The sequence below is a fragment of the Emiliania huxleyi genome (assembly GCF_000372725.1).
Source record: "Emiliania huxleyi CCMP1516 unplaced genomic scaffold EMIHUscaffold_22, whole genome shotgun sequence".
Taxonomy (NCBI): domain Eukaryota; phylum Haptophyta; order Isochrysidales; family Noelaerhabdaceae; genus Emiliania; species Emiliania huxleyi.
The window spans coordinates 458,903-469,905 of record NW_005200417.1 but is presented as its reverse complement, the minus strand read 5'-3'; the positions used below and the strand labels follow the sequence as shown (position 1 = coordinate 469,905).

Here is an 11,003-nt window from a genome sequence, read left to right as displayed (position 1 = left end):
GAAGCCGTACAGGCGCTCGTTCGCGTGCGGGCGCGCGGCGTGCGGCGCGAGAGGGATGGCGGAGGGAGCAGTCGACACTCCCCCGCCGTCCGCGAGGAGGGAGGCCATCTCCCTCACCAGCTCGGCCGACTCATGCTCGAGCGACTGCGGGGACGTGGAGTCGCTGCGGGCCGAGTCGCCGGCGTACGGCAGCGAAGCGGTCGGCTCGGTGAGCTCGTCGGCGAGCAGCCACTTCAAGTCGAGCGGCTCGTCGGACCACTCCACCGCTAGCTCCACCGGCAGCCCAAACGGGCCGAGCTGCAAGCCGAGCTGGCAAAGCTGGCCGAGCTGGAGCTGGCCGAGCGAGACGGACTCCTGTGCCGGAGCGGGCGCGGCCGCCCGCTCCGGCGCCCCAAACATAGGGAATTGCTTCTGCGACGGCGGGTAGCGCGGCTGCAGCGAGGACGGCGCGTGCAGCCTCCCGCCGCCCGCCGCCCCCACCATCGGCAGCGCCGGTACCGAGGCCGCGGAGCGGCGGCGCTTGCAACGCGGTGGCGGCGCCTCGACCTCGTGATCGTCCTCCTCCTCCTCGATCAGCAGGTGGCCCCACGAGCGCCGGTTCTGCCGGCCGCGCCCCTTGGCCTTGCCGCTGGACAGTGGCGAGCCGGGCAGCCGGCGAGAGGGCTCCGGTGTGTGCAATACCGGGCTGCCCGCGCGCCGGACCCCGCACGGCGACATCATCGCCGACTGCCGATCGTTGAGCTGCGCGTCGGCGAGGGCCTCCGGCGAGCGCGCGTAGCATAGTGCCGCCTCCTCGGCGGTGGCGAAGCGGCCGAGCGTCACGCGGCGACCGCCGCGCCGTACCTGCGGTGGTGGTGGGTGTGAGGTGTGGGCAGGGCTCTCTACGTCCGTCCCAGGGGCGCTAAGAGAGATGCCTGAGCTCGGTACGGGTTTTTGAGGCCGACGGTGCTCTGGCTGTCGCGAAGGACGCCCCTGTAGCCGGACAAGCTGCTCGAGCTACGGAGGAGGACGAGCCCCTCCGCCGCGGCTTCGGCGAGGGCCTGGGCCGACGCGGCGTACAGCTCGGCCGCCGATCGGGAGGAACAGACAGCGTGCACCATTGGATAGTGCTCCCGATTCCCAGATAGAGCTCTACACTGTTCCTGTGGAGCCTGAATTTGGGCCCGATTCTCATGTTCGGTCCTCTTCTTTATCGCCGCTAATAGACGCCGAGAAGAAGAATCCAATAAAGAAAAGCAGGTGTGGATTCTCCGTTTGATTGCGAGAGTGGCACCGGCGTGTAACCTCGAAGGGGCAGCTGTGTGCAAGTGTGCTTCTCCTGGCTGAGCAACGCGAGGCCGCGAGTCTCAGTGACAGTGCTGTTGCACACATGAGCAGAGCCGCCCCGGACTGTCGGCGATAGGTGGCAAATGCGGGTTCGAAACACGGGTCTCCGACCGCGCTCCGGGCTTCCCCTAGCAGCAGACCGCCCCCTCTACTCGGAGCTAGTGGACATTACAGTAACGTGTTTTCTTCTTTTTCTACTCGGAGCCAGTGATACGAGAGAGAGGATTTTTAGCAATACGTGTTTGTGTTTGTGATACGTGAATACGCACATGTTACGAGAATACACACTGTCCCCCACGGAGTACCTGTCTGTACTACGAGACTCGACGATAATACAAGAATACAGAATACGCAGCTTGGAAGTTGCAGACACCTATAAAGAAAAAACAGCAAGCCAAATTTCGGCGGCTAAAAAACAAAGGACGGCGCTTTTGATCGGCAAAGCAAAGTTGGAGTAACGGCGTCGCCACAATGCCAGTCGCCTGTCGAGCAGCCTTGGCGGCGCGCATGCGCCGCAGGGTTGACCGACAGCCGCGCACCTCGAGCCTCTCGAGAGATTTGTGTTTTGTTTGTAAGATCGCAGGCAGATTTTATGTCCCGACGAGGTGCCCGGCGCCGAGCTTTTAGCGGCGTCGGCGATGTTGCTGTCCCTTGGTGGTGCTCGTCTGAACACACGTGTCCCTCCATTCACACTCTCCCAGTTCTGAACACACGTGTCCCTCCATTCACACTCTCCCAGTCCTTCTGGCTCAGTGCCCGTCTTCTCCGCCCGCCGTCGGGCCCGCCGGCCTGTTTCGTCTCCCAAGACGTTTCACCTAGAGCAAGCGGGGCGGCGCGCCCCCACGCCCATCCGTCAGCCGGGTGGGGCTTGCACGGTGCTCCCCCGTACGCCGTCGGCCCCGTCGTCGCGTGTTTTGCATTTATGGGAAGAGAGAAACGGTGCCTCCCCGCAAGTCCTCTCGACGCGTCGAATCATTGGCGCGGGCTTTCTCGGGGCTACAGGTCCGACCTCGAGTCCGACTCCACACACACACACCACAGCTTCGGCTGAGGGTTCCTGGGTTGACAAGCTGCCGAGCCCGAATCACTGGAAGAGTCGCGATTGCTTGTTGCCTTTCCAAAAATCTCTCTCTTTATGGGAGAGCAAGAGTAAACTTCAAACGGGATCGACGGACGAGGGATTTCAGCACGATCCGCAGAGACTCTCTAAATTCGTCGTGCGAGGGAGCTTTGTTGTAAAACTCTAAATACGTCTGGCTCCTGCTCCTGGCGCCAGGGGTGGGCTGGGGTGCGGTGTGTGCGCTGCGTGGGGGGACTCACTTTAAATTTGTCTCTCTCACTTTTTGTTCGGTCTCATATCGTATCTCTATAGAAGAGTTGAACACAAGCCGAGGCGAGCCGCAGGCCGCACCGATCCGGCAGCGGCACAGGTGTGAACGCCATAGTTGGTCCTGAGCCCTACGGCTTTGCTAGGGAAACGATATACTATTGTCACAAAAGATAGCACAGAGCCGCCGTACACAGTACACACACCAAGTGCAAGAGACACCACATACGCAAACACACACACACGGCTCTGGCGGCTCTCTAGCCCGCCGGGACCGAGCGGAGCGGCTCCGAAAGAGCAGCGGCTGCGGCGAATGCATTCTGCGCGATGTGCGGCACGGGTCGCCCGTCGGCCGTGACGCCCATAGGCGCGAGCAGGACGTCGTAGGTCGCCTCGTCCTCCTCGTCCTCGTCCTCGAGCGTCACCACGTACCGCGCCGCGGCGATGCCCGTCTCGGTCGGCAGCTCGAACATCCCTCGGTATTTTAGGCCCTGCTGCGGCTCGAGCCTCACCTTGCCCGTCGCCTCCACGCCGCCCAGCCCGGCCCCGCTCTCGGTGCGGGCCACCCCGCGCGCGTCGAGCACGGTCCACTCCCTCCCGTGGATGACGACGGGCGCCTGGAGCGCGGGGTGGGGTGGGGTGGGCGGCCTGGCGGGGCGAGCGGGGTGGGCGGTGGGGCGGGGCGTGGCGGGGCGTGGCGGGGCGTGGCGGGGCGTGGCGTGGCGTGGCGAGGCGAGGCGTGGGCGAGGCGCCGGAGGCGCTCACCGCACGGCCGTTGTGTATGTGGACGTCGTACTGAAAGGCGTGGCGCAGCAGGTCGGCGTCCGATCGGCTGGGGACGTACTCGACGGTGGCGCCGACGAGGACTCGGTACGAGCTAAACACCGAGGTTGGCGGCAGCTCCCTCGCCAGCACGTCCGCCTCGGGCGCGCAGGGCACAGACTGCGCCCGTCCTCCCCGATCCCCCAACAGCAATCGCCCGATGCTGGCGGAGAAGGCGCCCCCTCCGCCCCGCGACTCAAACTGGAAGGAGCCGTGCATCGCTCCGAGAGGCGCCGTCAGCGTCGCAGTGCCCGAGGTGGTGTAGCGCTGGCCTGGCGAGAGCACCGGCAGCCGGCCGCCGGCGCCGGCGCCCTTGACCTCCTCGACGCGGCCGTCGGAGGTCGTCGTCACCATGTGCCTGGTGAGCAGCTGCACTGTCGCCGCGCCAACGTTCTCAATCTCAATCGCGTAGCGCCATGCATAGCTTTGCGGCGCGCTTTGCCTCCGCTCGCCGCCTTCGGCACGCGCAAAGATGGCGACAGCAGCGGCGCCGTGCGTCGTACGCCAGGCTGACTCGGGTGGAATCGGAGTGCCGCATCGCATCGCGGCGTCGGGAACTGGCATGCTCAGCCGGATGAGGTCGGGAGGGAGTGCGTCGTCGTCGTCGAGCTCGATTCGGTCGGTCGGGCTGCTGAACCAGAGCGCGACCAAAACAACGTTGAGGAGTGTGGATGTCGCTATCGAGCCAATGAGGCACCGCAGCATCTGGCTGATCAGGAAAGGTAGGGGCGGAGGGGCGCGGAGCGAGAGCGGTCGGCCCTAACCGACTGAAAAGGCCCCCCCCGGGGCGAGAGCCGACTGAAAAAGAAAGCCAACGTCTTCGGGCGGTGATGTCAGTGAGGAATGTGTGTGTTGTCGTGCTAGTGTCTGGTGTCTACTAGCCCCGAGTAGAGGGGGCGTTCCGCTGCTAGGGGAAACCCGGAGCGCAGAGCCAACCCTCGGGGACCCGTGTTTACTTTAAGGCCCTTGCGACTCCCAGAGTCCGTTACGCAAAGCATGGCATCCGCCTCCGCTCTTGCGCTGCTCGCTCGCCCGGGCGGAGGACATGGCCGCCGAGGAGGCGAGTGGGCACCTGCCAGGCCTTCCGCAGGCAGCCTATTGGGCAGACTGAGGGTCAGCTCTGCGTGGCGTGGCCCGTGCGCTGCGCTGCGCAAAGCTGCGGGTGGTGAGGGAGCATCTGGTGCTTCCACTGGGAGGCGCGCACCTCCTGCAGCTGGTGGAGGGCCATGCTGCCGTGTGCCTGCTCCGTGGACAGGACAGGGAGGCGGCGCCGCAGCGCCACGGCCTCCGCTGCTTGCCGGTGCAGCAATGTGCTGCCTGGTGAGCAGCCTGCTGGTTCTGTGTGCGGCGTTGACGAGGCTGCAGTGGCACTGTACTGCATGCCACGGCGAGTGGCGCGCGGCGCGCGCGTCGCCACGCGTGGCACGGGAGGCGCGGGAGGCGCGGCTGTCGGTCAACCCCGCGGCGCATGCGCGCCGCGGAAGCTGCTCGACAGGCGACTTCATTGCGAACGCGGTCGCCGTTACTCCAACTTTGCTTTGCCGATCAAAAGTGCCCGTCCTTTGCTTTTTAGCCGCCGAAATTTAGCATGCTGTTTTTCTTTATAGGTGCCTCGCAGCTGCGTATTCTCGTATTATCTTCGAGTAAGGGATCGCGTGGGGGTGGTACGTATTCCCGTATCACTAGCTCCGAGTAGAGGGGGCGTCCTTGCAGTTAAGGGGAAACCTGGTACGCGGGGCCAACCCTCGGAGAGTATTCTTTAGCTCCGAGTAGAGGGGGCGTTCCGCAGCTAGGGGAAACCCAAAGCGCAGAACCAACCCTCGGAGACCCGTGTTATGGCCCTGCGACCGCGCACCCCCGGGGCTAGGGCTCTCTTGCCCGAGGGCTAGAGCGCGCCGGCGGGCGCGCTCTAGCCGGTAACCCGATCCCGATCATCCGGCCAACTGGGTGCGCTTCTGAGCTCCCCGGTCCTGGATGTGAGGCTACTAACCGCACTCCAAGTGCTCCAAGTGCTTGCCCTGCGAACGCGCACCCCCAGGGCTAGGGCTTTCTTGCCCGCAACCCGATGCCAATCATCCGGCCCGCTGGGTGCGCTTCTTAGCTCCCCGGCCCTGGATGTGCGGTTGCTAACTGCACTCCAAGTGCTCCAAGTTTCGTGAAAACTCCCCGCCTCGGGTCATCGTTCATCGTGCGCGCCGTTCATCGGACGGCGCGCGTGAGAGCGCGGCCGGGCCTCCCGCTCCGAGACCCCCCCCCCATCAAAGGTTTTTCCCACATGCACATGATACAACACAAAACAAACTTCTCCATGTCGCTCCTCAAGAACTGGCGCACCCTCCGTCGCCCACAACCCCGACTTCGCCCTCGACGAGGGAGGTGCGTCCAAGTACCCCGCCATCGCCGCAGCTATCGCCACCTACGAGTCCGCCCTCTCGGACTGGAAGGAGGTGTGCGAGAAGCGCACCGCCCGCGACAAAAACAAGTACTACACCGTCCGCGGCGTCTACCTGACTGACTTCTACCCCAAGAGCGTCCCGCTCCCCGAGCCCGAGTCCCTTCCAGCTACCGACGCGATTCTCAATGGCACTTGCAAATCCACGTACCCGCGGCCGCGGGCGCTCGCTGCCATCAAGAATCACAAGGACTGATTCGCGCACCAGGAGCTCGTCAAGGCGCAGGATGTGCACGTCAAGAACAACCCGTCCCTCGGAGACAGCGCCGTCAACAACCGCGAAGCCGCGCGCCTCATCTCCGCCTCAACGCCTTTCGCCGGCAAGGCCTTCGATGTCCGTGTCGACGGTACGTACGCCACCGCCCTCTCCTCCGACACCCTCCAGGACGAGCTCCAGCGGAAGCTCGGCCTTTGGCTCTCCGCGGCGCTTCCCACCCTTCGGGTCGCGCTCGAGCGGGGCATGCCAGTCGATTTCTTCGGCGACTACCTTTACAACAAGGCCCACCACCGGCGGCCCCACGACGGCGTCCTCGCCGCCTGGGCGGACGCGATGCGCGCCCCGGCCAACGCGCCGGTCGTGCACGGCGACAAGGAGAAACCAGAGCTCACCCGGCAGTACAACGAGGGGTACAAGGTCGACCTCGCAGAACCCCACGGCCACGCTGGGCCGGGAGGATGCGATGAGGTGAATGAAATCAAGCTCTGGACGCCCCTCCTCAAGACCTCCTCGCCGGGCGTTGGCAACGCCTCGAGTGGCGGCACGCCCGCCTCCGTTGGCCACTCCTACGCCTTTGGCAACACCGAAGAGAAGGCCCGCCGCCTGAACATGGGCTGCAAGGCGCGCGGGCAGCCCGGCCAACCCTTCTCCCACAAGACCGGCCACGGCTACGCCAAGGCGCATCGCGGTTTCTACCACGACGCGATCTTTGTCAAGCGCAACAACTTCAACCTGCTGCTCCACGAGACGTTCGGCGGCGGCTTCTCGCCCACCGCCGTTCTCAAGCTGCGCCGCCTCGCGCGCAAAGTCGCGCGCGGCAGCGTTGACCGCACGGCCTACTCGCCCAAGTACTCGCTCTCTTTTATGTCCCACCATGCAGAGCGCATCTCTCTCTCTGTTGTGCGAGGCGTGAACCGCGCCATTCGCTCTCACCGCTGGCAACCCCTGTCTGCACGTCTCGTGCGCGCGTGAACAGGGCTCCAGGCCCCAAATTACGTGTGAGTGTTGGAGTTGTTTGGTATTGCTAAAAATCTCTCTCTCATGATACATGCACATAAATAAATAAATAAAAACGGACACCTCTACCGCTGTGATGGCTTGGGTAAACCAATATGCAATAACGAAGGAACAGGATACATGCACATGCACCAATGAGCGACGGTGAATTAGTTCTGGGCCGGATGACTTGCCGCGTCTGCAATAGTGCAAATGTTTCACTATTTTCCCTTTTCAGTACAAACAGACCTTGCGGCGGCGTTGGTCGTGCACGAGAATGTGCCGCTGGTGCGGGGCATGCGCCCCGTGGAGTATTCGCTGCGAGGGAGAGGAAGGGAGGGGGAAGACTGGAAGTCGGGCGGAGGATAGCCTCCGAGAGGGGGGTGGGGGGCTGGAAGGCCGTCTCTATATGTCATCCGCCGCCGCCGCCGAGCCTCGTGAGGAGCGCTGCTCCGAGACGTTGGACGAGAGCCAATCGAAGCCCAGGCTCAACCCCTCCCCCGACACGGCGCAAGTCTCCTGAATGTGCCAACGGCGCTGCAACGGCTCCAGCTTGAGCTGCTTCGTGAGCTCGTCGGCCTGGATCGCGCCCTGGACGTCCTGCTTGTTCGCTAGGACGAGCAGAGCAGCCTCGGCGGGCAGCTCCGGCTCGCCGAGCAGACGGTGCAGCTCCTCGCACGCAGTCGCCACGCGCTCGCGGTCGGCGCAGTCGACCACGAATACGACGGCGATGGCGCCGATGACGAAGTGGTGCCAGAGCGCGCGCAGCTTGTCCTGCCCCCCAACGTCCCACAGTGAGTACGCGCATTTGGCATGTTCGACCTGCTCCACGGCAAACCCGATGGTTGGCTGCCTCGCCACCGCCGCCGCGCCTGCCTGTCCCGCCCGCCCGCCCTGGGACATCCTCTCGGTTATTGTCGTCTTGCCCGCCGCATCAAGCCCCACCATCAGCACGCGGTCCCAGTTGGCGGTGCGGGAGCCCCGCCGGCCGCGGAGGCTTCTGCGGAGCGGGGTCGGCGTAGCCCTCTTCTCCTCGCGCCTGGAGCCGAAGCAGCGACCAAAGCCGATGGCAAGCGCAACCATGGCGCCAGGTCCGTCCCGGCTCGCAGCAAGCGGGCGGCGGCGGCGGGCAGGCGAAACCCGCCCCGGCACTCAAAACCAGAGCTCTTATGTGCACAACGCGCCGCGCTGTTCTGGCGAGGGCGTTGGCCGGGGATCTCCGGCCACGATCTCCATAGCCATTTTCTTCTTTTGGCCCCGGAGACTCTGGTGTTAGCCAATGTCCATTGAGGCTGCCGAGGCGGCCGTTGCGTCGAGCGGGCAGCGCGTGCGCGATCTCAAGGCGGAGGGTGCCGCCAAGGAGGCGGTCGAGGCGGCAGTTCTCGAGCTGCAGGCCGCCAAGGCCACGCTCACCGCCAGCGTCGAGGCTGCGCTGGCTTCGTGTGCCGAGGGCACGCCTGAGTACGACGTGCTCAAGGCCAAGCTGCCGCCGGCGGCTAAGCCCAAGGGCAAGGAGAAGAAGAAGGACGACGCGCCCCAGAACGACCGTGCGGCCGCCAAGGCGGCGCGCGCGGCGCAGCGCGGCGCCAAGGCGGAGGCCAAGGCGGCGACCAAGGACGAGGCGGTCCTCGGGCCAAACCTGTCGCAGGCGGAGATGGACTCGGCGGAGTTTGGCAACCTCTTCATCCAGTCGACCCACGCCGCGACCCGCGCCTGGACCGGCGTGAAGGAGCTCGTCCCGAGCCTCGCTGGCCAACAGGCGCGCGGCCGGCACGCCTAGCGGAGAGAGTGTTGGCGAGGCGGCGGCGGCGGCACACCCGCGAGCGCCGCCCGCCCTGCCCCCGTCCGCAGGTGTGGGTGCGCGCTCGGGTGGCCACCTCGCGCAAGCAGGGCAAGGCGCTCTGCTTCCTGCAGCTGCGGCAGTCGATGCACACCGCGCAGGCCGTCGTGTTTGCCAAGGAGGGCGAGCTGGTCGGCTTCGCGGCGACGCTGCCGCGCGAGTCGGTGGTCGACGTCTTCGGCGAGGTGACGCTGCCCGCGGAGGCGGTGGCGTCGTGCTCGCAGTCCGCCGTCGAGCTGCAGGCCCGACCCTCCCCCGACCCTTCCCCGACCCTTCCCCGACCCTTCCCCGACCCTCCCCCGACCCTTCCCCGACCCTTCCCCGACTCTTCCCCGACCCTTCCCCGACCCTTCCCCGACCCTTCCCCGACCCTTCCCCGACCCTTCCCCGACCCTCCCCCGACCCTCCCCCGACCCTTCCCCGACCCTTCCCCGACCCTTCCCCGACCCTTCCCCGACCCTCCCCCGACCCTTCCCCGACCCTTCCCCGACCCTTCCCCGACCCTTCCCCGACCCTCCCCCGACCCTTCCCCGACCCTTCCCCGACCCTTCCCCGACCCTTCCCCGACCCTTCCCCGACCCTTCCCCGACCCTTCCCCGACCCTCCCCCGACCCTTCCCAGGTCCGCCGCCTCTACTGCGTCTCGCGCGCGATGCCCGAGCTACCCCTCCAGCTCGAGGACGCTGCTCGCTCCGACGAGCAGCTCGCTGCAGACCCCTCTCTCACCCGCGTGAACCAAGACGTGCGGCTCAACCACCGCGTCATCGACCTGCGCACCGCGGCCAACCAGGGCATCTTCCGCCTCCAGTCGGCGGTCTGCGAGCACTTTCGCGGCTTCCTCCTCTCGCAGGGCTGCGCCGAGACGCGCGCCCGCCGAGGAGGACACGAGGGGCACCTCTCGGGCCAGCTCGGCTCCTCTCGCCGTTAGGCTTCACCGAGATCCACTCGCCCAAGATGATCGGCACTGCCTCCGAGGGCGGCGCCGACGTCTTCCGCGTCGAGTACTTTGGGCGCGCCCTCCGAGAGATTGGCCCGAGATGGCCCGAGATGGCACGAGATGGCCCGAGATGGCCCGAGATGGCACGAGATGGCACGAGATGGCACGAGATGGCACGAGATGGCACGAGATGGCACGAGATGGCCCGAGATGGCACGAGATGGCACGAGATGGCACGAGATGGCACGAGATGGCACGAGATGGCACGAGATGGCACGAGATGGCACGAGATGGCACGAGATGGCACGAGATGGCACGAGATGGCACGAGATGGCACGAGAGTCCGCGTCGGGAGTGTGGGCGCCCCCGCGCGCCGTCGCACGGCGAAGGAGTCGCGACGAGAGAGGACGACCGGTGCTGGTGGTGCATCAAGGCGCGACGCGTACCTCGCGCAGTCGCCGCAGCTGTACAAGCAGATGGCGCTGATGGCGGACCTCGACCGCGTCTTCGAGGTCGCGCCCGTCTTCCGCTCGGAGAACTCGCTCACGCACCGGCACGGGACCAGTTGAATTAGAGAAATGAGGAGCGCTGTCTAGTATTCTTTCACCTGTGTGAATGTTTCAGGCACATGACCGAGTTCGTCGGCCTCGACATGGAGATGACCTTCTTCGAGCACTACCACGAGGTGCTCGACATGCTCGACCGCACCTTCTGCGCAGTCTTCGACGGGCTGAACCAGAGCCACCAGGAAGAGCTCGCCGCCGCGCGCTTCACGAGGAGGTGTGAACAGCGTCTCTTCACACCCTCTGCTGTCAACAGGAAGAGCTCGCCGCCGTGCGCGCGCAGCACCCCTTCCGCGACCTCCGCTACCGCTATCCGTGCCTCCGCCTGCGCTACGACGAGGCGATGGCCCTGCTGCGCGACAAGGCGCCCCCCGCCCCCCCGCCGCTTTGCCGAGGGTGTTCTTCGCCGGACTTTTCCTCCTTGCTGCCATCGGCGCCGGGGTCCTGTCCTTCTATGGGGCGGCAACGGGCACAATCCGGAGGAAAACTTCCCTCCAAAGACCCGGCTCTAAGCCTTTTTCCAA

The 11,003-nt window shown here is 65.7% G+C and overlaps 3 protein-coding genes across 3 annotated transcripts in view; 1 reads left to right on the top strand and 2 right to left on the bottom strand.

Moving 5' to 3' along the window:
• Window positions 1-2,913: 2,913 nt before the first annotated feature.
• Window positions 2,914-4,180, bottom strand: EMIHUDRAFT_100143 (hypothetical protein; the record flags this gene model as incomplete). Its single annotated transcript, XM_005780139.1, has 2 exons — window positions 2,914-3,270; window positions 3,419-4,180. 2 exons carry the CDS (start codon window positions 4,178-4,180, stop codon window positions 2,914-2,916), a joined length of 1,119 nt encoding a protein of 372 aa, XP_005780196.1.
• Window positions 4,181-7,545: 3,365 nt separating this feature from the next.
• Arf3-1 (ADP-ribosylation factor) lies at window positions 7,546-8,223 on the bottom strand (the record flags this gene model as incomplete). Its single annotated transcript, XM_005780138.1, has 1 exon — window positions 7,546-8,223. The coding sequence occupies one exon, from the start codon at window positions 8,221-8,223 to the stop codon at window positions 7,546-7,548; it is 678 nt and encodes a 225-aa protein (XP_005780195.1).
• A 183-nt stretch (window positions 8,224-8,406) lies between these two features.
• EMIHUDRAFT_415539 (aspartyl-tRNA synthetase) overlaps window positions 8,407-11,003 on the top strand; it is a 3,819-nt gene continuing 1,222 nt past the window's right edge. Inside the window, exons 1-6 of the mRNA XM_005780137.1 lie at window positions 8,407-8,899; window positions 8,992-9,222; window positions 9,602-9,830; window positions 9,908-9,989; window positions 10,350-10,480; window positions 10,513-10,727. Of these exons, the coding sequence (XP_005780194.1) occupies window positions 8,420-8,899; window positions 8,992-9,222; window positions 9,602-9,830; window positions 9,908-9,989; window positions 10,350-10,480; window positions 10,513-10,727 (1,368 nt within the window). The 5' untranslated portion in view covers window positions 8,407-8,419. The remainder of the gene's footprint in view (window positions 8,900-8,991; window positions 9,223-9,601; window positions 9,831-9,907; window positions 9,990-10,349; window positions 10,481-10,512; window positions 10,728-11,003) is intronic.